The sequence below is a fragment of the Littorina saxatilis genome, linkage group LG8 (genome assembly GCF_037325665.1).
Source record: "Littorina saxatilis isolate snail1 linkage group LG8, US_GU_Lsax_2.0, whole genome shotgun sequence".
Lineage (NCBI taxonomy): Eukaryota > Metazoa > Mollusca > Gastropoda > Littorinimorpha > Littorinidae > Littorina > Littorina saxatilis.
The window spans coordinates 2384215-2411504 of NC_090252.1; the positions used below are offsets into that span (position 1 = coordinate 2384215).

The following is a 27290-nucleotide window of genomic DNA, read 5'->3' on the forward strand; positions in this document are numbered from 1 at the left end:
TTCATTCGCTTGTGACTTCCTAGCAAGCGGCTGCACGTTTCGTCAAACTAAGGCTGTCTACTTATTGTTTGTCTGCGCACTTAAAAGACCGTTGGGTCGATATTTGTGTTTTGATTTATTTTGTTTTGTCAAATTAAACGCAACAACAACTTAAATTTCTTGTTTTTTTATTTTGATTTATAAACAGTTAAATTGACAACAAATATAGTAATTGCAGAATAAACATTGGGTTTTTTAAATGCAGCATATGCTTGCTTGTTTCTGCTAGCTAAGAAACTCATACAAAGTAAACTTTTTGTTTGAATTTCAAGGATATTTTTTGAATTCAACTCTTTTAAGAGTAGTCGCTGATGCTGTTCAATGCTGGTAATTGTTATTTACAGCAATAACTATTTTTCATTTACCTCACTGACTATGCCGGAGAATAATTAATGATTATAGAAATGTTTAGATTATAGAAATGATAGAATATTAACATACAACTCACAAAAGCATGTTTTAAAGAAATATAATCGACATAAAACTCTCAAATCGCCCCAAGTGCCACACAATTCACTGTGGAGTTTGTAATTAGGTCACCACCTCCAGAAATACATTCAAATAATGTGTGAGCGCTTTGGTTCTCAAATTTGAAACGGTTGTGTTTCGGTTATGTTTTTGGTTTTCATACTCTATTATTTTTAAAAGTCTTCCCTCGCCCCTCAAGCTAAAGAGTTCTGCTTCGGGTTTGATTTAATGACACCTGAAAGACAGAGAGAGAGAGAGAGAGAGAGAGAGAGAGAGAGAGAGAGAGAGAGAGAGAGAGAGAGAGAGAGAGAGAGAGAGAGAGAGAGAGAGAGAGAGAGGGAGAGGGAGAGAGAGAGAGAGAGAGAGAGAGAGAGAGAGAGAGAGAGAGAGAGACTAAAAAAGAGTGGTTACTGGTACAGACCATGCACAGATCTCTGACAAAAGCGGCTTTCTCAGATGGAGTCCATTTGTCGTTGTATACGAGTCGTCTCCCTCCAGCGTCCTTCATTACGGCATGAAGATTGGAACCTGCTCTCTGAACATCGCCCTCAAAATCTGGCTGCTGTTGGTCACCAAAGGTGAGGACAACCTGTAGTTTCTGTTTTAAGCCAGATATCAACCCCAATCTCTGTAGTTCTGTGTACATTGCAAAGTCTTCTGGGGTGTACCTGGTGATTAATAGAATATTACTTGATCGTTAATCGCTTGTTTTGATGTTTATATAAATAGTTAAAAGTTATGTATCAGCTGAAATAAGAGATACAAGCAATGTATTTATGCAAGTCATAAAATTACACATTTGCTCTATTGATTATTTGGATGTTAGGTATTTTACCCCTTTCCATAAGTCACTTTAGTTCGCTTCTCGTTTTTTTAAAAGTTGTAGATAGAATCTCTTTGAAGCTCCCCTGTATCTGCCAATATATGCGCATTTGTTGTAGGAATTGTTGGTGGTGTATGACAACTTGTGTACCCTACCTGAATTATCCATTCCCGTTTCATTTCATTCAAACTGTCTTAGCCATAAAAGACACTTAACTTGACTATACGGCACACTTTTTGGATCAAAGATTTCTTTCACAGCTTGTATGTGACTGCCGCTCAGGATAAGTGCAACTTGGCAACTCATTCATAAGATCAAAACGTCAAATCAATTATCTGTTCAAAACCTGTTGTTTTGTTTAGCTGTATTGCATATATCCGTGATATGCCTTTCTAGCTGATGGAGATGTCGATCGCAAAAGTGGCTGTTAAAACTCTCTCCGGGCGATGGAACGCTATAGCGTTCCGAGTCCGCCATAGCGTTCCTGACGACGGAACGCTATAGCGTTTCTGAACTTCAAAAATTCGCGCGGCGATCGTGACGTAGTTTGTACGGAACTAAATGTTGCTAGCTTGTTCTGTGGTCTTTCCACAGTGCAAGGGAAGCAACTGCATTCACTTGTCCCTTTCTTTGTCTGTATTGTGACCCGGTTTGCGAAACTACCGACGATCAGCGTCAGGGTAAACAGTAAGACAATGGCGTCTTCCACGCAGTTGTCACGCTCGTCTCGTAGACCCAATGACAGGCGTTTTACGGCGTTGGAAGTTGTTGAAATGCTTCAAACTGAAGGATCTGACATGGATGAAGGTGAAATTAGCGATTCATCTGTTGCGTCCATTTTGAGGGGTATGAGTATTATTCATTAATAGATGTTTTCAGAAATGGCCTAGCTTTTTGTCTTTGACTTTTAGGATCTGATGCCTACACACGAGACATCTACACACGAGACATACTTCGGGTAAAATGTCTGGACATTAAAGGTATTTGTTCAGATGTCATGCACTCTTCTGCAAATTTGTTTTAAACCCCGTTATAGATATGTACATCTACATAAAAATGTCTTGTCATGCATACAAAAAGTGATTCATACAAGTAATTCCATAGTATTATTTCAGTGTGGCTTTTTGTTGTACATTTGCTAGTCCTGTAAACACCGTTGACAAATGCTGTCTGATTGCTGTCCTACAGCGGTGCTGAGACATGAGTGACCGCAGCATGCTCTCAAGAATATAATGATATATAGCTATTCTGATGAACACGTGGGGGAATTGGATGGTCTCTTCCGATCATAAAAGCATAATGCTACGGAAGTCGGCCATTTTTCTCAATATCCAAAAGCATATTGTCAATAACAAAGACGCATGGTTCCGGTTTACCCATTTGTACCATGCGGCGATGTTTCTATCGACAACAGCATACACTGACAACTTAAAATTCTTCTCGGGAATGTTTTTCAGCTTTACAAATGTCGATAGCATACCCTTTTCTGCTAACTTCCCGATGAAACAGAACCAATTATTTTCTGTCCCTAAACACCACAAAATGCCCAAAGTCGAAAGATGTAGTACAAACAGGGGAGTAAAACGGAACAGCCGTTTTTGTGTGCCTGTGTGAGCTCAGTTGCCGACTAACACAAACTCAGTTTCGCATTCGGCTTTTCTTATCTCGTAACTCCACACTGAATACCCCACTTCCCCCCTGAAGTATTGATGTACAACCCATGGCACTAACATTCATGTAGTCATTTATAACTTAGGTTGAAAAGTTCGCTTCATGACGAGACAAGTAAAAATGCCATTCACCCAAACTGAAAACTTCTTGCCGTCTGCTCGCGTTGTACGGATTAGCTGTTCTCTTCTCCTCCCCTTGTTGCATCCTAGTTCTTCAGTTGTTTCTAGTTTTCCGTTGATGTTGTGTTTTGGTCTTCTTCATAAGTAGATCTAGTCTTGTTCAAAATTAAAAAAACTCAAACTTCTTTTTGTTGTATTCGAATGAACTATACTGTTCAAAAAAAGAAACGCATAGCTTGTAATATTTGGTTAATTTAGTTATATGGCTACAAGGATATCCACCAAACTGCAGAAAATGTTTATCTGGTCGTCGACCTTTCGTCCATTGCCACAAGTGAGCTCTGCACGTGACGCATGCGTTATCAGTGGCTACAATGTCAAAATTGCTCATTTGGCATGACCACTCGTCATGCTTCAGTGTAATCTCGTGAAACTCGGGGAATATTGAGCTCTCACCATGTCTTCCAAAACCCATAAAAGCGGATTGTTCGCCACAAAGAAATCAGACGACAATTCAGCGACGAAAGATGGCCCGATTGAGCAGAGAAGACCGCCAAATTGCATTGGGTCGTTTACAAGCAGGCCAAAGTCAAAGTGCAATCGCCAGGCACTTCCACGTGTCCCAGAGCACCATCAGTAGACTGTGGGTCAGGTTTCAAGCCACTGGCTCCGTTGCTGACTTGCCACGAGCGGGAAGACCAAGGACGACAACTGCTGCTCACGACCGCTTCATACGGCTCCGCCACCTCCGGAATCGTTTCCTGTCGGCCTCATCTTCTGTCCAGGCTCTCCCCGGGCCACACCGATTATCGGACCAGACCGTGCGGAACCGCCTGCATGAAGCTGGTTTGAGAGCTCGCAGACCTCACAGAGGAGCTGTCCTCACCCGCCGCCATCGCCAGAACCGAGTGCAGTGGGGCAACCAGCACCTTCGCTGGACCGTCCGGAATCACTGGAGACACGTGTGGTTCAGCGACGAGTCCTACTTCCTGCTCCAGCGACATGATGGTCGGAGGAGGGTCTACCGGAGAGTAAACGAACGTTACGCGCCCAACTGTGTGGATGAGGCACCCGTTCATGGTGGTGGAGGCGTCATGGTGTGGGGGGCGATCAATACCGCTGGAAGGAGCACCCTGGTGCACGTCCAAGGGCGCATAACTGCCCAGCGATACGTGGAGGAAATTCTGCACCCACACTCCCTTCCTCTTCTGGCTGACCAGGATGCCATATTCCAGCAGGATAACGCTCGCCCGCACACAGCACGACTCACCACCCAGTTCCTCACCGACCACCATGTCCAGGTGCTTCCCTGGCCATCCATGTCGCCAGACATGAACCCGATAGAACACCTCTGGGATGAATTGGACAGACGTGTGCGCAGGCGAGAAGAAGCGCCGGCAAATCACCGCGATCTATTGCAGGCACTTCAGGAGGAGTGGGACACCATCCCACAGCAAGATATCCGGCATCTGATCCAGTCCATGCCCAGAAGGTGCCGGGCAGTTGTTGCTGCTCAAGGCAGTCACACCCCCTACTGACTTGACAGCCTCGGCACCCAATCGTATTGATTGACTGATTGATTTGAAGATGCAAATGAACTGTGTGTGCATTCAACTGTGTCCATACCAAATTTCAAACAAATAATCTAAATATTGGATTTTCTGTTAATTTTTTCGAAATTTGGCAAGTAGCAACTATGCGTTTCTTTTTTTGAACAGTATAATAAAAAGCTGTTTAACAGCTGTGTTGTCAAATCGAGGTTTTTTTTCAAAGTCAGTGTGGCGCCTGCGCAAAACTAATGCGCATAAGAAACGGCGTCTGCTATCAAAACCTGAGATCAACGCATCGACGCAAAAACTGTCATTTTGTAAGTTTGGAACAACAAATCAAGGTCAGAACAGCTATATAATCGCTATTGTGTTTTCAGCGTAGCAATTGGGTCCGATATTTAGACTCGAACAAGTATAATGCGACTCGTCTTCGACTCGTCGCATTATACTTGTCTCGTCTAAATATCGGACCCTATTGCTACGCTGAAAACACAATAGCTGGTAATAATGGTAAAAAAAAAACACGCCTCGAATAGCGCCAAGATCTATACAGTTCGGTTTTGGGATTGTTCTTTGGTCACAATACATCAGGAATATCTTAAAATACTGTTTGAGCATTTTATCATTACAAACTGTAACAGCTGTGTTTGGGGTAGCGTTTTCTAACTGGGTTTTCTGCACTTCTTTCTATTTGCCGTCTCCTATTTGGTATATGTCCCGCTTTTTGCCCCTGAAAAACAGTATGAACGTTCCATTCTCTCAGGCAGTACTTGAATCAATCATATGTCTGCATGCATGCGAAGTCATGAATTTCTGTCCTGTATTGGAACAGGAAGTGAGCAAAACAATTACATATTTTAAGACTTGTTCTTTAAGATTGCGTAACATCTGACAAAATACATATTATGATTCGACATTTCTCGTGTGTATGCACCAGAATCTGAATGTTTCAAAGCAATACATCAGGCCATTGCTGAAATACAGCACTTTTTGTCATGGTACCCCTCAAAGTTGACGCAAAAACCTCTTGTTTTCGAATGCAAATGCGATCAACAAATGTATCAGTAGAAATGGCATAACACACTAAAAAATGGGCAAGAAAGCGATACCATTCTGTTCTGTGTAACTGATTTATTGGAATTTTTACCCGCATGTTGTACGGTACTTTCTACGATCTGGTCTCAGTTGGTGGTCCCTCTGTTTCCTGTTATTTATCAAACTAAAAATTAGACTGAGTTATGGAATGCTGGTGAAAGGTAAATATGCGCCGAATAGGCCGTGAAAGGTAAATATGCGCCGAAGTGGCTGCAATCTACTGGCCGTATACAATTTCATCTCACACGGCATCATTGCAGAGCGCCTAGAACTGTACCCACGGAATATGCGCGATATAAGCGTCCTATTGATTGATTGATTGATTGATTGGTTGTCAATTACGATCAGATACTCTAGGCAACCTACATATGAAATTGTTGATCGATTAACACAAGATTTCCCAAAGCACAATACAAACAACGGTTTGGGCGGTTGGCCAATCTAAAATGGTTCGATACATAATTTTTGTTTGTATTTTTGACCAAAATATAACATTTGACACTAGCACGGTCTTGAAGAACAATAACTGTCTCGATCTGTGTAAAATGTCATATTAGGACAAAAATACAAACAACGTATAATATCGATGTTGAAGATGTGTGACGATAGACTGGCCCTGAAAAGGAGTCAAAATAACGCAAGTTGAAGGGTGAATGTTTTTGTCAGGTTGATTTGATGGTACCCTTTTTTGAGCGGCGGTCACGTGATACCTGTGTAATAACTTTGTATTCAAAAAGTGTGCCAGTGAGGCACGTTTACAGCCCAGACAGTTTGAATGGAGTGACACGGGAATGGATAGTTAAGTTTAGTTTCAAAAATTGTCGCATCATTTTTGGTTGGTAAATCCAGTAAAGGTTAAAACAAATGTGAGCCCAACATACTTGGAGTCACACCGGATGGTCAGTACAATGACATCAGGACCAGGGCTGGTCAGATCCTTCCATTTCCTGACTTCAGCTTGCTTGGAGGCTTCACCAGAAAGAGTTGTGATGTCGGGTGTGTCAACCACCTAAAAGGTGAATGAGACAGATGTATTATACTCACCAGAGGTCAATGTGCTTTATACGCATTGTTTTGTTCCTCTTTATCCTATTCCTGGCAATTAATACCCACAAAGTCTTTCAGATCAGGCTGCCTGTAACTAGAGAAAATGAAAACTCTCCTTGAGACTAATTAACATTTAACATGTTGAAAAGTATAACACATGACCACAAAACACGTCTAAATATCATTTTCCTTCTTGTTTGAAGCCCTCTCAAAAAATAAATGATTTTGATGAGAAGTTGAGAGCCTACTAATCTCTGCAAAGCAAGTGGAAAAAAAAGAAGAAAAAAAGATACATTCCTTGATATTCATATCATCCAAAAAAACAGATCCTTCGGCCGCTGTTTTTGTTTGAACTGTCATTCCAACCGCAACCCCAAACTCTCTTTTTTGTAGCATTGCATTGGCAATAGAGCTTTTGCCCGTCCCTGCTTTTCCAATGACAAGTATTGAGAGATCCTTCCTCGGAGATTGTACAGCACGATATTCGTCCATTGTGGAATGGCCTCTGTGACCGTGCGTTCTAGTTGTTCCAATGGCATTCATGGCAACATCGCGTGACGGCATTGCAGCGGCACCTGATAAAAGAGGATCATATCTACAAGTGTTAATACCAACTTGAGTAACAATGTCTTACTAGTCACTGCATCCTTTCGTGCTGTCAAACATTAATCTAATCATAAAGTCATCTCGTCAGTTAAGGTAAATACTGCTGGATATGTAACCACTATATGTTTACTAGTCGATTTAAAATAACAACAACAGAGAGAGAACAGCTACATTTAAACAACTTCCCATATCTGTAAAACAAACCACTAATTCTTTAATTAAAACAGAATTTGTTTCGTTCAAGTATCCCACCTAACAATGTTGCGACGGTGTCATAATCCACAATCCAAAATAGGCGGGTTTTGACGCTTTTTCACATTCAGTCAATACTTAGGCATAGGGAACCTTTGCCACCAACCATGTGTGTTTGTGTGTGTGTGTGTGTTTGTGTGTGTGTGTGTGTGTGTGTGTGTGTGTGTGTGTGTGTGTGTGTGTGTGTGTGTGTGTGTGTGTGTGTGTGTACACAAGCGTGTCTGTTTGTCTGTGTTTAGCATTGTCAAACTTGGGGAAGGACTTCGAATACAATTAACTTACCAAATGAAGATAGCGACTCCATGATTCTGACCATAAATTGGACAATATGGTTCCCGACTTCTGCAGTCTTATGGTCAAAGAAGACGTAACGTTGGTTGACATCTGCCAACACCTCCTCAAACTCACGTCCCAGCTTCTTGAGTATGTCTTCCGGCGTTTTTTCTACAAATGTGAACACCACAGCTAATCGACGTTTAAAGTCGTCTTCCCCCCAGGTTTTCTTGATCGTCTTGTAAAGCTGGAGGTCTTGCGCCATGTACCTATTAATGTATAGCCATTTTATTCACAACTGAGATTACCAGCACATTGTTATAAAAGAAACAAGGCGGCAAAAAATGCATGGCGTTTACAGCTTACAAGAGAAGATGTCTAGCTCTTGCATTCAACTATCCAAGCATTTTCAATGGAGTATGACACAAGGCTTTGAAGGTGTCTTGAGTTTATTGTACCCTATATCTGTGTGAAGTTTCACATCACTGCAAAAACATCCAATTAAAATCCTCAAATGTAAATTGTGTGGGTCTCCAAGTGAACGACCGGCCTTACAATCCTAGGTGCTCAGGAAAGCCAAATAATTTCACCATAAAATAAACATTGTTTGGTGTCAATGTAGGAACAACGTAAATCGCCTCATGGCGGCACACTTTAATATTTCATATACAGGCTATGAGAATATGTTACAAGGAAAAAAAAACATCAGTAACTATTACCAGTTTAGTTTTGGGTCCAAGCAAGCTTACAGAACGTCCCCAACGCTATTTGACAGCTCGTAAAAATTGAAAAAAACCAAAACAATCCACTTACTTCGATTGTAAGATAAGTGAAAAATGCAGCTCAGAAAATACGAATAAATGTGTGGCAATGTGTATGATAAAACAAATTGCAGGAAAAGTGATTTCGATGGCTGTACTTACTTTCTGTCAAATCGCACAGCAAGTAAGATCACGTCTGGCTCTGATCCGCTCAATTCTTTCCATTTTGGGACTTGACGTCCTGCACCCAGTTTCTTGTCAATAAGATCAGGTGTATCAACAACCTGAAGAAATTGTACTTTCACTTGTTAATTGTGTAGCTCTATTTAGACAAGAAACGTTCACTCAATAAAAGTTAGGAATTTATCATCTGATGTTAAACACACACACACACACACAGACACACATATTCTAGCCAACAAGTAATCATGGTCAGAAAAGAGAGAGAGAGAAAAACAAGTCGCGTAAGGCGAAAATACAACATTTAGTCAAGTAGCTGTCGAACTCACAGAATGAAACTGAACGCAATGCCATTTTTCAGCAAGACCGTATACTCGTAGCATCGTCAGTCCACCGCTCATGGCAAAGGCAGTGAAATTGACAAGAAGAGCGGGGTAGTAGTTGCGCTAAGAAGGATAGCACGCTTTTCTGTACCTCTCTTTGTTTTAACTTTCTGAGCGTGTTTTTAATCCAAACATATCATATCGATATGTTTTTGGAATCAGGAACCGACAAGGAATAAGATGAAAGTGTTTTTAAATTGATTTCGACAATTTAATTTTGATAATAATTTTTTTATATTTAATTTTCAGAGCTTGTTTTTAATCCAAATATAACATATTTATATGTTTTTGGAATCAGCAAATGATGGAGAATAAGATTAACGTAAATTTGGATCGTTGTATAAATTTTTATTTTTTTTTACAATTTTCAGATTTTTAATGACCAAAGTCATTACTTAATTTTTAAGCCACCAAGCTGAAATGCAATACCGAAGTCCGGGCTTCGTCGAAGATTACTTGACCAAAATTTGAACCTATTTGGTTGAAAAATGAGGGCGTGACAGTGCCGCCTCAACTTTCACGAAAAGCCGGATATGACGTCATCAAAGACATTTATCCAAAAAATGAAAAAAACGTTCGGGGATTTCATACCCAGGAACTCTCATGTCAAATTTCATAAAGATCGGTCCAGTAGTTTAGTCTGAATCGCTCTACACACACACACAGACAGACAGACAGACACACACACGCACATACACCAGACCCTCGTTTCGATTCCCCCTCGATGTTAAAATATTTAGTCAAAACTTGACTAAATATAAAAAAGAATGAGAGGTATCAGAATAATAATGTTGCGTGTTAACAGCCATGTCTGTGGACAGAAATTAGTCCGTTTTAATTAAGCATCAAATTTAGAGTGAACGCTACCGGAAATGTTAAAAAGCAAAAAAGCCTAACGTTTTTGTGGTGTGTACACTACATTGAGGTGTGCAAATTAAAGATCCCACGATTGACAAAAAAGTCTTTGCTGGCAAAAATGTATAGGCGGTGATAAAAAATGTCCACCAAATACCCGTGTGACTTGGAATAATAGGTCGTGAAAAGTAAATATTCGCCGTAATGGCTTGAAATTTACTCGCTGATGTGAATGCGTGATATATTGTGTAAACAAATCCATCCCACACGGCATTAATATGCGCCTTGAGTCGCCTTGTGGTGAGATATGTGCGCGATATAAATTCTCGTATTATTATTATTATGTGTGCGTATGCAGCTATTTTGCTATGTGCAAGTTATCCAGAGAGTGTGAATACAGCGAATAAAACTGTTTTGAGCGCTCTAGCACCGTTAGTAACAGCTATTGTGTTTTCAGCGTAGCAATAGGGTCCGATATTTAGACGAGAAAAGTATAATGCCGACGAGTCGAAGACGAGTCGCATTATACTTGTTCGAGTCTAAATAGCGGACCCTATTGCTACGCTGAAAACACAATAGCGATTATATAGCTGTTCTGACCTTGATTTGTTGTTCCAAACTTACAAAATGACAGTTATTGTGTCGATGCGTTGGGTCAGGTTCAATAGCAGACGAATTCCTTACGCGCATCATTTCCGCGCAGCCACACCACACGCTTTCTGACTCCAACTGCATTCGATTTGTGTGGTTACGTCCCTTGAATGAGACGGAAACTCGTCTGCTACAAAACCTGAGATCAACTCATCGACGCAAACATTGTCGTTTTGCCAGTTTGGAACAACAATTTGAACAAAGCAAGGTCAGAAAAGCAATACAACCGCTAGTGCGTTTTTAGCGTAGCATTAGGGTCCGATATTTAGACTCGAACAAGCATAATGCGACTCGTCTTCGACTCGTCGGCATTACTCAGTTGTCTCGTCATGAAGCGAATTTTTCAACCTCAGTTTAAACACTCTTTTTTAAACGACTTCATGAATGTTAGTACCTAGGGTCGATCATCAATACTTTAGAGGGGAAGTGGGGTATTCAGTGTGGAGTTACGAGATAAAGAAAAGCCGAATGCGAAAGTGTGTCTCAGTAGCAACTGAGCTCACACAGGTAGGCCTACACATTGACACAGAAACGGCTGTTCCATGAAATATTTGTCACCCCCTGTTCGAACTACATCTTTTGACTTAAGTCATTTTGTGGTGTTTAGGGACAGAAAATAATTGGTTTAGCCCTGTTTCATCGGGAAATTAGCAGAAAAAGGTATGTTATCGTCATTTGTAAAGCTGAAATACATTTCTGAGTAGAATAACATTGTCAGTGTATCAGTGCTGTTAGCTTAGTCCTGAAACATCGTGTGGTACAGATGGGTAAACCGGAACCATGCGTCTTTGTTATTGCCGATATCGTTTGGATATCGGCAAAAAATTGCCAACTTCCGTAGCGTTATCGTTTGATGATCGGAATACGGATGTGTGAGACCATCCAATCACAGCCCCCGAATTCCCCCACGTGTCTATCAGAATAGCTATATCTTATCACAACAGGAGAAAGTCCATATTAGGAGCCCTTCCTCTATTTTCGAAAAAGAAGCCACATAATTTGATCTACAAACTTGAAATGTTTTTAACTGGTCTGATACTACAGAGGGGGGAGATGGATAGAGTGAGAGAGAGAGAGGGAGAGAGAGAGAGAGAGAGAGAGAAAGAGAGAGAGAAAGAGAGAGAGAGAGAGAGAGAGAGAGAGAGAGAGAGAGAGAGAGAGAGAGAGAGAGAAGTAACTGTGAAAGGAAAAAGAATGTCCAGTATAAAAAAAACAATGTCCATTTTGCGTGTGTAACTGAAAACAACATATTGTATTACAAATTCCAAACAAACACGCAGCCAGAAGAGAAAGAAAGTTATCAAGAAAAAGAGAGAGAGCGAGTGAAAGGGTTATACGTTTACAATAGGCGAGATCACAATAAAAATAAAAACCCTTCCGAAATAGTACCCGCTGATGGGACAAAAAAAAGAAGTCTGATCTCCTTTAAAAAAAAAACCACAAAAAACCTGTTCTGATACTAATATACCTCTATTCGCTAGACACATGTAAATGTTATTAGCATATATATGTATGTGGTCGACAAAGCTGGAAGGTATATCACGCACACTGTTCTGACTTTGGATGTATGCAGTGCTTTAGCTGGTTGACGAATGCGCGCAAGGCATTGCACTTCTACTTTTTATCATTTGTTTTTATTCTAAATGTTTTATTGGGGATAGAAAGGTGCAGTTTTTGTATAACTGCATGAATTCACACTTTACGGAACAAACAACGAAACAGCAAGAATACATCACCGTGATTTTAGTGTTTCCGATTCGGGCTGTTGTGCTCGTCGCGTCATAGTTTGAGGTGTTTAGGTGGTTCCCAGCAATCACACTGCCAAGTTTGGTTTTGCCGGTCTTTGTCCTTCCAATGATGACAACACTCAGCTTTCTTTCGTCGTGTGTGTGTGAGGTGTCCATTCTAGGTGGTCTCAGTAGTGGAGCAGCCCCTGTGAGCAAGACCAGCAAAGTAGACCTTGTAACATAATCTTTGAACAAACAAACTTCAGTCGTACTTCTTATGGTATAGAGACAACACATATCTGAGGAAAACCTCTCTTAGAACACTTGGAAAAGTATGCGACGAGGTACAGAGTTTGTTACCATGCAGCAAGAATGACATAATTTTCCAAATACTAGTATACCTACGCCGTCGTGAGACATCTACAGTCTCGTGTGCAAGAAAACTCTCTGTCACACGACTAACTCGTAATAGCGGGTAATAAAACATACCAAAGTGCTTTGAAATGTAATATGTTGCTATGTCCTATAGCTTCTCACAAACTAAATTGTAAGCCACAAAGTTATAGGTAGAGTAGCGTTCCTAGAATGGCATGATGACGTCACGCGGGACTCAATCCCTACAGTTGCTGACATTAACGTGGCCTTAAACCCACGTTATAGGTTTAAGCCACTATTTAAAAAAAAAATGCAAATTCGTACAAAGCAACCAGCCGAATAACTCGACAGTTGACACCGACACACAAAGTTCTGTAACTGCCTTGAAAATGCAGCTACAATCACCTGTAATATCTGTGAATCCGGTTTAGCCATACCCTTCCATTTCTGAGTTGTTTAGCAGCTAGGTGACAACAATAATGAACAAAACATGTCGACATATCTGCGTTATTTTCTCAGTGCACTGCTCAAAGGGTATGGCATACCTGAAGCAGAAGATGGCCTCATTTCCAAAATCATGTTCACTAGGTTCTTGACCTGATCCGCCCGAGGGTAATTGCTGCCGAATAGAAGATATCGTTGGTCAGCATCAGCTACTACGTTCTTCAAGTGTTGTCCTGCACTTGCAATGTCTTGTTGTATGTCCCTGACACTTTTGTCCCCGAAAGTGAAGGCCACAATGAGCTTTTTGCAAAAATCTGATCCCCAGAGTGTCTTGATTCTTTTGTATTTCTCGTGCGTAGGACCCTCGTACCTGAAACATATTAATAGTTGCAAGAAAGGTAATTATAAGAGAATTACGGCATTAAGTTTAACGCAAAGAGGGTTACAAGGATTAAGTAATAACATGATTGTACCTTCAAAAGTTACACATAATTATTGAGATTTAACACACACACACACACACACACACACACACACACACACACACACACACACACACACACACACACACACACACACACACACACACACTCAATTGGAATATTGAATTCACTACAGTTAGTCGTTTATTTGTACACCTCTAAAATACTTTCCCAATATTTAATTTTTGCATTCAAACTCAGTGCAGAAGAACATACTGTCCTTGTCTGATTGAAACCTGGTAACTCGATTTGTTTCGAAATCTACTTTTTTACATCAAAATAATCTACGATTTTTTCTCTATTTTTTTGTTATGGTGGTGAAAGCCTGAGATCGCTGGGTACAAAAATACCTCGTATATCATTTTGGCAAAACCGCGAACCAAAATTACACGTAACTTGAGTTACGAGTTTTTTTTCGTTCGCCTTTTTTTTAATAAGTTTTGGCCGATAAAAATCTCCTATGTCGACTTACGAGTTTTCTAACATCTAAACACGGCGGTAAATAATTTGTTCTCGTTAGATACGAGGTCACGGTAAGATGTCTGTACGCTCTGATTTTAGGTACAATTAAATATTAGCGTATTTAATGAAGTTAGAAGTGTCCGCATTACGTATTGTGTATTAAAATTACAAACTACGACATCAGTTATTGTTCAAATGGTTGTTTGAGTTTGTATTTTTCTGTTGCTGAGTACAGACACAAAACTGCAAAGAGAGATTCAGTAGTTATAGTATTCTGACATATCTCTTAATTATGTAATAGTTCAGTCCTGAACTTCTGATCTTATTTGTTAGCTGAAGATGTACAAGTATGCATATGTCACGTACTGAAGTTGTGTTCTAGTGTCTGAATGCAGACCGTCATGTCTGGCAGTGGGTCCTTCCCACCTGAAAGCCAATTCTCTTCGCTTGAAGATCTTAGGTTGGTGGGCTGTGTGTGCCTGACTAAAAGTTATATACCATGGGATTTCGAAAAGGAATTTATACTAATAACAATGACAATAACAATAACAGCACTTTATTGTCCATTAAAATATTACATAAAAATGGAAATTTTTCTTCGGCACACCCTGCTTGCCTGTAAACGATTATAACAACAATTGTATAGGACGACACTCATAAAACATAAGTTCCCAATCACAAGCACACATCATATTTCCAATAACTAACCTAAAGTGCTGTCCTTGTCATCTTAAAATATAGTAGTTTTACAGATAATATCTAATAAGGTAAAAAACGTCTTTATGACTATCATACAATCAATCCAAAAACAAAGAGACTGCCAACGTTTCAAAATTCAAAAACAAGAAAGGAAGGTTTGTTATTGACAAAACATTACATTCACAGACAATTGTCTGTCTTACAGGACTTTATGCTTCGGGTATCATTTGGTATAGTTATATTCATTTGTTTAAATGTTAGATTCTGGAAGAAAAGTGTTCTAAACTGTCAGAGATCTGTTGACCTTCACCCACAACATTCATAAGTTTACATGCAAACAAATATGTGATACAAAGACTGCCAAAGTTTGACTTCTTGTGTAAATTAGCTACTCCTGCAAACACAATTGACATATTCGTTATGATGGCTGTGCTACAGCGATGCCAAGTCAAGCATAACTGTAGCGCACTCTAAGAAGCACTCTGCGATAATCCCTGTCTCTGGAAAACAAAATAACCGTTCCATTTTTAACTAACACAAGTGGTCATACCCAAATGAAATGGAAAATTTTTAAGTAAATTTTCATTTGATTAATATACTTACCCAATTCTCATAAATGCATTGACTTCAGTCTCACATGCCAGATGTCGAAAAAGCCACTCAAATTACCTGCCCTTAGAAGGGTGGTAACCAAGCAAAACGAAACGCCATAGCCGTAGCTATGGGCTAACCATGCTCAGTTACCCATAACACCCTGCGCGCCCCGTGAGCGCCAGCATCCGGAATAATCATTCGAGACTACTCAAACACCCCAAGGATATAAGGTAGCGGGGATGGATGGGAGGGTATTAACTATGAGAATTGGGTAAGTATATGAATCAAATGAAAATTTACTTAAAAATTTTCCATTATATTACATATTCTTACTCCAATTTTCATAAATGCAGATTCCTCCTAAAGGTGGAGGGAACTTACTTATGTCCTTGTAAGGACCTGCCCTGCAGCAACCAAGAACGGCAACGAACTGAAGCCGTCAAAACGAGTGCAGGAGAAATCCCAAAGATAAAAACGATGAAAAAATCATCTGATCTCCAGTAAGCCGTTTGCAAACCTTCGCCTAGGCGACCAGAACGCAATACGGCAATAGAGAAAGCCCAAGCTCTGCCCCTGAGAGCTGTTGGCAAAATTTCTCATCGGCGAGAGGAACCCACCAGCCAGAGAAGAACACCAGAATCTGGACTCCCTAACAGAGGAAGGACTGAACGCCCCCCCCCCCTTTTGTTCAAAGAGCCACCACTCATAGGACTGTCCTATGAAAGTAGCAAAGCCTCTTGTGAGAGACAAAAAGAGAGAAGCCTCTTTCACCCACAGTGTAAAGAGATAAGAACCTGAGCTTAAGCTCGTAGTTCCATATGACTGAGAAGTCAAAAAGGGATATAAAAAGTCTAACCAGACAGTTAGAAAATCCAAATCGCCCGGAGCGAGAATCCTCCCGAGAGGAGGGAATAAAAAACACCAGAGGAGATTGACCAGGTTTCTGATTCAACAAAATCTGGCCAAAAACCGTGAAACAACGGAACTAAAAGCTCCAAGGCTACATCCTCCGGTAAACCCCAAAAACGCCTGAGCATCACTGCCCCTCAGGGCTGAGACCCAAAGTAAGAAGAACGAAGTCCTACGCGTTAAACAAGGGGACGCCTCTAAACCTCTTAACACAAGGTCCTTTGAACATGCCCACAAGAGCGCCATGAACATCAGAAGAGAGGCCGATTTGTTCCAAAATAGCTGAGATAGCCGAGACGCAGGAACCTCCAAGAAGAGGCCAAGCTGCCCAGAGCCAAAAAGAGCAGAGGTGATTAACCACCTGGTTTGAGAGAGGGGCACTAAGAAGTTGCACCCCCGCTCTATACACCAATTGGCCAAAGAGGCCAATGAGGGGCATACACAGATAAAGTGGAGGACCTATGTGCTTCATGCATCAAGACCAGAGTCAAAACCCACGATCCGTAACACAAACAGCACACCTCAAGCCACGTATGCAGATGGTCCCACCCCATGTGCAAGCCCTGAGAGGACCTGCTGAGCGAGTCGGCCAGATTATAGAGCCGGCCGGGGAGACATTCCCCTGAGAAATTGAATTAGTGTGAAAACCAAATCAGAATCCCGTAAACTCTGTCTGACAGGGAGTGAGAACTTGCTCCTCCCAGCTAGTTCACATAAGAAGCAACAGAAGAATTGCCCGAATGCAACAGGACATGCCTGTAAATAGCCCAAAAAGAAAGGCTAGTAGACTGAGAGCTACTGCTCCTAACTCCAGGCCAAAGAGAAGCCCAAGGAGTTGCGTTTACATCCACAGCCTCAAGACTGCAATTGCCAAAGTAGGCCCCATCCAGACAGAAACGCCTCCAAAAAGCGGTCTAAGTCCGGGGGGAAACAAAGCTAGGGAAAAAACGCCCTGAGCTAACCAAAAACGGATTCCAGCCACCTACTCGCGTGGAGGAACCCACTCTGGAGGAGGACCCTCTTGTCCCAGACCTGTGAGGCCGAGTCCCCAAAGAAACTTGAGGAATGACTAGAGGGTCAGCAAAGCCATTGAAACCGTCCGACCAAAGATCAAGGCTAGAGACCTCACAAAGGTCTGCTCTAGTGCCAGTCTGGCAGCGAAAAGAGCCTAAAGCCTCTCTATTCTCTCTTGTGTGAAGGATAAACCTTCCAAGAGACAAAGTCGAACAGCATGACCGGGTAAAAAACCCAGGATGGGGACAGCTCGGATATTGCCTGGTTTACTGAGAACGCCCGGCAAAAAGCCTGGTTCAAAACCAAATGACAGCGCAGCTGACAAGCTGATTAACTTTGAAAAAGCAAAACCAGCCCCCGAGGTAGTCCAGAGACAAATAACTCTCCAAAAACAGAGCCACTTCCTGTCTGCAGGAACGCATAAGGAAAGCTCAAGTGAGAGCACAAAGAAAAATCTCAGCCAAAGCTGATACCTCTAGCCCATGCCGTCCCACCTCCTGCGGAGAGGGAGGAGACACTGAACCAAAACACCCACTTTGTGACCAGGAGCGCATAAATGCGCTGCTAGTGGTCCATGAAGGAAGAGCAAGACTCTGGCTTCTGAGTAGGCTTAAACAAACCCAGGAAAAAGCCTGACCCTTGCTTCCTGTAACCGGCGTGAAATCACACCCTCTGTAAAAGAAGGAGATCACGCTAGTAAAAACAGTGTGGACCTAGAACGTCACCAACGAACTCTATTTCACGGTGATGACCCTAGCCAGAGGCCTAGCTAAGTTTGTTTGTTTATTTGTTGCTTAACGTCCAGCCGACTACGCAGAGCCATATCAGGACGAGGAAGGGGGGGATGAAGGGGGCCACTTGTCAAGCGATTCCTGTTTACAAATGCACTAACCCATTACTTGCGTCCCAGCAGGCTTTAGTAAAACTAAATTAATACCTACTGGAAGATTACCAGTTTCCAGTATGTTAAAATAGGCTTAACCTATCTACTGCTGGACTTACATCAGAACACCAACAGATTAAACTATACATGAATCGCGAGACAAGCGGCAAGAGAAGAGATTTTTGGAAAAAATACAGGTGAATGAGCAAGAAGGCAGAAAAAAGAAAAGAATTCATGAAGAAAAAGAGAGCATGACAGGAAAGAGGAACCAAAAATCTACCTAACAGCAAACCGAGAAGGAGGGAGGGTGGGGGTACAAGACAAAGCCGAGCCCGGCCCGCCATACCCCACCCGCTGTGCGAGAGAAGCATCCCAGTGCTGAGAACCAGTTTACCTGGTTTGAGCCACAACTCACCCCAAGTGGGGAGGGGGGTGGTTCAACAAAGCAGTAACCCCTGAAGGGGGTAAATACTGAGAAAGAGAAACGGCCGTAAACGGCCGTGCCCCAATCGTCCACCTGCCAAAGTCAAGTAGCCCTATCGCTCACCCACCCCGAGGAGGGGGGAGGTGACCTATGATAGCTGAAGACAATACCACTGGCCAAGCGATACTGGTTGGAAGAGTTGAATGAAGATGTCCTGTGATGTAGGAGGTCCTGTGGTGTAGGAGGTCGTCATAAAACCAGCAGATAAAGGAGGGGCTGTTGTGGTTTGGGACCGCGGCATGTACATCCAAGAAGCCAATCGGCAGCTCCACAACACTACTGCTTATCAATCCCTAACGGAACCAACACTTCTGTCAGACAAAAAACTCATTGCCCAGACCATTAAAACTGCTGTCACACAAAACAAGCTTCCTCCTACTGCAAAACACTTGAACAAGTCTCAAGTTCAACAACCCAAATTGTATCTCTTGCCCAAGATACACAAACCTGACTCTCCAGGCAGACCTATTGTGTCCGCTTGCAGTTGCCCCACTGAGCATCTGTCTCAGTACCTCGACCATCTCTTGCAACCAATCGTTCAGACACTGCCTTCATACATCAAAGACACCACTCATGCGCTTCACCTTCTGGGTGAAATCAACAACAACCCTTCTTTTCATCCCAACCTTCTGTTCACCATGGATGTGTGTTCTCTGTATACCTCCATCCCTCATTCCGACGGACTTCAAGCACTTCAGTTCTTCCTGGACAACCGTTCTGTTCGCGACCCACCCACTCCGATCCTACTCCGTCTCGCGGAGCTTGTCCTCACGCTCAATACTTTTGAGTTTGATGGACAAGTCTTTCATCAGATAAGTGGTGTCGCCATGGGCACTAAAATGGGACCTTCCTATGCTTGCCTATTCATGGGCCACCTGGAATCCCAGATTCGTTCCACTTACACTGGACCTCAGCCTGAACTGTGCAAACGCTACATCGATGATTGCCTCGGTGCCACCTCTCTCTCGTTGTCTGACCTCACTGATTACATACACTTTGTCAGTAACTACCATCCCTCCATCAAATTCACCTTTGATATCTCTCCTTCCGCAGTCGCCTTTCTGGATTTGAACATTTCCCTGTCTGATAGCATTCTTTCCACCAGTGTTCATTACAAAGACACTGATGCTCACACCTACCTTACTTTCCATTCCTCTCACCCTTCTTCCACCATCCGGAGCATGCCATTTTCCCAGTTTCTCAGACTGCACCGCATCTGTTCCGACACAGATGACTTTGAAGAAAAAGCAGCAGAAATGTCTGATTTCTTCCTTCAACGTGATTACCAATCCAGCCTCTTGAATGTGGCCTTACATAAAGTTCGCTGCATAGCGAGACAAGTAGCCCTGCAGCCATCATCCACCTCAGACAGATCAGACAGACCTGTGGCAGTTCTGACCCACCATCCCCACAACCTACCTGTTCGCCACATTTTGAAAACCAATTGGTTCATCCTTAAGTCTAGCCCCTCTGTTGGTGAAACGTTCAGCCTGCCACCCTTGTTGGCCTCCCGACGGGACTGCAATATTCGAGACTCCCTGGTTCGATCCTCTCTTCGTTCGCCAGTTCCCCTACAACCCGGCACACACGCATGCCAGAACCCTCGTTGCCACACCTGCCCCCACATTTGCCATTCTACCACTCTGACCGGCCCCCAAAAAGATTTCAACATTAAACGCACGTTCTCTTGCAACAGCCGCAATCTCATCTATGCCATATCCTGTCTCAAATGCCCCAAAGTACTCTACATTGGTGAGACCGAAAGAACCCTCTCTACCCGCTTCACCGAACATCTGGCAGATATTCGGCATCGCCGCTGTAGGTCTGTTGCCCAACATTTCAACAGTAGCAACCACACCTCCCTGGATGCACGTGTGAAAGGTGTCTGGCAAATGTACAGCACCTCCACAGACAGAAAACAAGTAGAGTCCGATTTCATATTATCCCTGGGCACATCCACACCTGACGGTTTGAATGCGAAAATGTGATGTACTTGTATTCCCCAAACATACTGTGGATTTACGGTATGTGTGTGTGTGTTTGTGTGTGAATGTGTGAGTGTGTGTGTGTGTTTATGTGTGTATTCATGTGTTTGGTTGTGTGTGTGTGCGTGGGCGTGCGTACGTTTTTTTCCCCCCTTCCCCTTGTTTTTTTCCTCTGTCCCCACCCCCCCCCCCCTTTTATGAATGTGTATCACTTTTAGTCTAGTATGCCTGTGCCTATGACATCATCCAACCACTTCTCTCCCCTTTCATTCATTTCCGTTCCTAGAGTTCCTTCCCTTTTTTGCGTGTTTCCCCTCCATTTTCTTTCAAACCTTGTTCGTTCCGTGTTGCGTCTGCTTTTTGTTGTCTTTTGTGTTCCTGTTTTTTCTGATGAAGCTTCCATAAGCGAAAATTCGTACCGTCTTGTCTCGTTCTTGTATTGGTGAGTACAGTATTCCTTTGTTTTTTTAACTTTGTTCATCTTACCACAGTCACTTCGTTGTTTAGATCTCTATACAATGCTAAACCTCGTGATTTTATACTGCACCCCCAAAGAGAAATTATCTTACTTGTCATCGCTTCTGACGGTGTAGAGAATAGCATCGGGATCGAATTCTGTCGCTGCTTTCCACACATTGATGTTTTCCTCCTCTGTCCTCGGGTTGTTTGAGAAGCACTCAATATCAGGCGTGTCGACGACCTGTGGACAGATGACGATGCCCAGTTACATATTTGAATTCAGATACACAGAAAGAGATAAATCGATACATGAAAACAGTTATCTAAGTTGAGGGTACGTAGAGCAATAACAACAAACATTAGTCCGCAAAAATTGACTTATGCCTCACAAGCTGTCAAGGATTTAATCTGGTTGCTTGGCGATTGTTGTTCGGTTGCCAGGTGTTTATCGCTAATAAACACCCCCTCCAGATAGTGGACGTCAGAATAATCCTATAGTAATGTGGGATAGCTCAAAAGAACGGCAAGAAATGCTTCTTTCGAACTTCATTGTATTTTGTTTCCAATAAACTGCACAATTGTTGAGAGGGAAAGTGTATTGACAATATTTCAGCAAATTGACAGTTGACTCCGCTCGAGAGATGGGTCATCATTGGTGCCCTAATGACCCATTATGTTTATCAAGTTATATGATTCAAATGAAGGATAGTATTACAACACAGAGCACTTAAAAGTATACACATTTAATTATTTATACACGCTACGCGTGCAGAAATCGTCACAGAAGAATGCATTTTAACGTCAAAGCCAAATCTGGGGTAGGGGAGATAAACCCGCCATAGTGTACGTCAGAATAATCTTGTGGTAACGTGGGATAGCTCAAAAGAACGGCTATAAAGTCTACTTTTGAACTGCATTGTACTTTATTTCCAGTATGTTGCACAATTTTCCAGAGAAAAACTTTATTGAAGATATTTCAGCAAATCGACAGTTCGCACCGTTCGAGATACGGTGGGTGCACGCGTGCCTTCACTGTGGTCAGAGTTTTGCGGTTATTGTCGTTCTGATTGTTGTATATCGTGTAGAAATCATTGTTGTCAACATACGCAAAAAGAACGATATCTTAGCTTAAGAAATAACGCCACAGTTGATCACCAAAGTTCATTAAAGTTTATGGACCGACCATAGCAGTCCGCAAAATATTTCTTGGTAACATCAAGTTTTGTGTTCTATAAACCCTAAGGGTCCACAAAATCACTTTGATTTTTTTTAACAAGGGGGGGGGGGTGAAACACTTCTGGACTCAGCTCATGGACTAACAGTTCACTTTGATAAGAATGAAGTGCTGCTACACCCTCTTGAGGAAATTCACGCTTTACTTCAGTACACAGTAGGAGTAAGAACATAACACGTGTTTAATAATAATAATAATAATAATAATAATAATAACGGGCATTTATCAGAAGTTCAAAGCGCGTGACAACAATACATGTATACAAAATTCATACAATCACTGTCAGATTCAAACAACACATCATGCACATCTCACATCCCCAGACTCTATACTAGGAACTATCCGTAATGTTGTTGGAACAAGTGAGTTTTCAAATTGGACTTAAAAGATGAAATGGATGGAGAGTGACGTTATTGAAAGGGGAGTGAATTCCATAACTGAGGTCCATAATACGAAAACGTGCGGAAGCCATGAGCCTTGCGTTTAAAGCGACCTTGACGGAGAAGTCGAGCATCATCAGAAGAACGAAGGGTGCGAGAGGGAGTGTAGAGGGAGACCAGTTCAGAAAGATAGGCAGGTGCCGATTCAGAGATGATTTTGTAGCAGAAGCAGGCAGCTTTATACCTAATACGTTCAGATACAGGAAGCCAGTGAAGTTCTTTCATGAGAGGAGTGCAGGGTTGTCGATGCTGTGCTCTGAAAATGAGACGTGCAGCAGAGTGTTGTACTTTTTGCAAGGGTTGGAGAGTGGAGTCAGGGCAGCCTATGAGAAGGGAGTTGCAGTAATCTAATCTGGACAGAATGCAGGATGTAACGAGAGTTTTAGTGGCATCAACAGTGAGAAATTTTCTTATGGAACCTATTCTTCTGATCTCAAAGTAACATGTCTGACAGACTTTTTTGATGTGTTGTTTCATTGAGAGGTGGGAGTCCATGATGAACCCAAGATTCCTAGCACTATCAGAGAGAGAAATGTCACTAGAACCTACTGTGATGGAGGCTGGAAGGGAAGGGTCGAAGAGGAAGCTCCAGAGAAAAGAAGAAATTCAGTCTTGTCATCATTTAACTTGAGCATATTGTTTGTCATCCATGATTTAATATCTGAAGTGCAGTTCTGGAGAGTGTGCGTCACCGCTTGGATTTCTGTAGGCTTGCATGCGTGTTGGAGTTGTGTGTCGTCTGCAAAGAGGTAGTGATTGACTGCGTGTTGCTTGATGACGGCAGAGAGAGGAGTGGTGTATAGTACAAATAAAACTGGGCCTAGAACTGATCCCTGGGGAACGCCGAAACAGAGAGGAGATGGAGGAGATGAGAGATTATTGACAGACACACACTGACTACGGCCCTGTAGATATGAACTAAACCAGTGAAGAGCGGTAGAGTGAACGCCAAAAACAGATTCGAGACGAGTGATCGATCGTATCGAACGCAGCTGAGTTATCCAAGAGAAGCAGAACCGACAGGTCATCATTATCCAGAGCAGAAAGAATGTCCTTCACAACACGAAGCAAAACAGTCTCGGTGCTGTGGCCAGCCCTATACGCTGACTGAAGAGGGTTGCAGAGGTTGTTGGTTTCAAGGTGGGAGAGAAGCTGACTAAGCACTACTTTTTCCAGAATTTTAGAAATGAATGGCAAGTTGGAAACAGGCCTATAGTTTTTCAACTGATTTTTAACAGCTATCAGCACAGTGATACAGCGACGAGCTGGTCGAACTGCCGTGTGTCGTTATTTAAGCTCATTAGTTGTGACTAAAGGGAACATAATAATAATAATAATAATAATAATATGGGAGATTTATAGAGCGCTTTACATTCTCAAAGCGCTTTACAATGACAAACATACATAATACATACAAAGCAAAGCAAAAGCATGTGCAGCAGCATTCAGTACACAAGTGAACAACAAAACTCAAACACTACATCAATACAATCTGCAAGCATACTAACACAGGCAAAACATTCAAACATTCAAACACCTGATTCAAAAATGCACCATGTTTAAATAAAATTAATCAAAATAATGTGTGAAGAAGTGTGTTCTAAGGTTTGATTTGAAGGAACAGAATGTTTGGCAGTGTCGGATAGAGTAAGGGAGAGAGTTCCACGCAACGGCAGCAGAGTGGGACATGCCGTATTTTCTTTGTACTTTTGGGTGACCGTTTGTGTCAGCACGTTTCTATACTAACCTACAGGTCTTTCTGATGGAGCTGTTGATTGTAAAACCAAGTACATGACTGAAAAGGCTATTCATTCCCCTACCGTATTCAGGAAACATGACGTAGTGTCAATACAGACAACAGACACCCCTCAAAATTCACAAAATCAAGGCGTTCGCGTTAAAACCGACAGAAAATCAGAACAACTTAATCGAAACATATTTTGCATGTCGATAGATCGAACAATTAAATGTGCATCCAAAACTGTCTGTTTTATTCACCTATCTTGTCTACCATGGACGCTACGGTATGCTGAGCGATGTAGGTGTCAATCCTCTCAGAAGGCATACAAGGCAGTTTTTGAAGCCGTTTTAGCGGGTAATGAGACAAAAAAAATTGTACATTTCAGTAACAACTTAACGCATTGCCTTCAAACTTTCAGGGAACTTTCATTTGAGAAATTAGTTCTGCTGTTATGCGACATGACACAAAGAGTTTTAAAAATAAAGATGTACCCTGTCCGATTGACGATTTTATTTTTAAAGTAGCATGCATCAAGACAAAAGAAAGCTTCAATTTAACCTTTCATATACAACATTTTCAACGATGACTTTTCAAAGCGCACTTGTTTAAACGCACACAAAAATACGTTGAAAATGCTCTTTTAAGAGCCATGTTACACCCCATTTTGTCTCATCGGCCCATTGTGACGCATTACGACAATATGGGCCATCCTCATGCCCCATGATTTTATCGTACATTGCCCATATTGTCGCACCTGCGACAAAATGGGCCGCGAATGTAGATATTTTAATGTTTAGCTCAGGAAGGCCAGTCCCGTTTTCTTACTCGCATCAGCATAAAAAACACCTGGTTCCTGTGTGTGAGTGGGTAGGCCTATGTGTATACTTGTGTATGTATACATTTTTGAGTGTCTCCCCATCTGTCTGTCAATCTGCCTGTCTGTCTGTCCGATCGTCCGTCTATTTCAAACTTGTTCACTCCGGCGATAGTTAGATGTAAGAGATTTTCAGAAGGGGTAAATGGGGACATGTTTCTGTCGTGTCTGTCTGCCTATCTGTCAGAGTTACCATATTTCCATCACGAAGGTTGTGAGATATTGGATAGATTTGGGTGAAATGTCTGGCGACATTACCTGCAATTTCGAGTGTCTCTCCATCTGTCTGTCAGTCTGTCTGTTTGTCCGATCGTCCGTCTACATCAAACTTGTTCACACGATTTTTGGATGTTACCAGTTTTACAGAAATGGTTAATGGGGACATGTGTCTGACTGACTGACTGACTGACTAACGGACGGACAGAAGGATGGGAATGTTTGCATACACCATGTCTATAAGCAACGGGCTTGTTCAGCAAGTACGACAAATTGGGGTATGAGAGTAGACCCATGTTGTCGTAATGCGACAAAATGGGGCATGAGGGTGGCCGAAACAATCGGTCCATTTTGTCGTAAATTGTCTAATGCGACAAAATGGGGTGATGCGACAAAATGGGGCGTAACAGAGCCATGCTCAGTTTAGCGTGTCAGCAGTGGGCTTCGCAAGGCGTTGGCCAAACATTTGCGTTCAGCGCTCTGAATGAGTCAACATCATAAAGTTTACTTTCGCGTTGAAATCCTCATACCACCCATGTCTGATGTACATAGAATTTGAGTATGTGGCGCATCTGTTATTGTTCTTGAAGATAGCAAATTTTAAAAAAATTCGATGAGTCAGCCAAGCCCTACCGTCAATTTAAGAACTCTTTCTGGCATGACTAATAACAGCAGACCTGATGTCGCAAAAGACTTAAAATTCCGTATGTACTTTACGACATGTGTTAGCACAAATCTCCGAAAGTATTAAGGCAATGCGTTGAGGAATTACTGAAATGTACTGGTTTTTGTCTCATTACCCACTAAAACGGCCTCAAAAACCGCCTTTTACGGCTTCTCAGAGGAATAACACCTACACCATTCAGCATGCGAAAATGTCATTGTTAGACAAGATATGTGAACAAAACTGACTGATTGGATGCAGGTTTGATTGTTTTTTTTCTGCTGACGTGCTGAAAATGCTTTGTTTTAGCAGTTCTGAATGCTTGTCAATTTTAAGGCGGGAACCTTGATTTTGCGAATTTGGGGGGGGGGGGATCTGTGTTGTAGGTTCCACTGTATAAACACTTCCTCATGTAAACCCTTGTTTTCTGAATAAGGTAGGGGAATAAATGGCCTTTTCAATAATATATTTGGTTTTACAACAAACGGCCCCATCAGAAAGATATGCCCTCAAACGTATCTGCCTAGTTTTTTTATGCCGGGTAGTATAGATCAACACACTTTGGGTAAAAACTTTATTTTTGAGGGTTAGCACAATGTCACATGAGTCGATGACCTCCAACGAGACTCAAGAAAACCTAAAGTAAATGCACCCGCGTACATTCACTGTGTACAGGAACAACACCTACAGGAAGTGTACCTACAGGTAATAAATACATCATCTGTTGGTCGACTTAGACCCCTTCTGTGAGGGTGACATCACTTCTGTTTTCCACTGCTGCTGTGCGTTCCTCGCGGGGAGAATTGCCAAAGAAACGTTACTTCCTCGCTA

The 27290-nt window shown here is 42.1% G+C and overlaps 1 protein-coding gene across 2 annotated transcripts in view; it reads right to left on the reverse strand.

The window, feature by feature from the left end:
- Nucleotides 1-517: 517 nt before the first annotated feature.
- Nucleotides 518-27290, reverse strand: part of LOC138974923 (GTPase IMAP family member 8-like) — a 41409-nt gene continuing 14636 nt past the window's right edge. For both annotated transcript variants that reach the window (XM_070347635.1, XM_070347634.1), the window contains 7 exons: nt 21401-21531; nt 13421-13689; nt 12510-12706; nt 8867-8988; nt 7953-8212; nt 6647-7387; nt 518-1175 (listed from right to left, as the gene is read on the reverse strand). In XM_070347635.1, the coding sequence (XP_070203736.1) occupies nt 6987-7387; nt 7953-8212; nt 8867-8988; nt 12510-12706; nt 13421-13689; nt 21401-21531 (1380 nt within the window). In that variant the 3' untranslated portion in view covers nt 518-1175; nt 6647-6986. The remainder of the gene's footprint in view (nt 1176-6646; nt 7388-7952; nt 8213-8866; nt 8989-12509; nt 12707-13420; nt 13690-21400; nt 21532-27290) is intronic.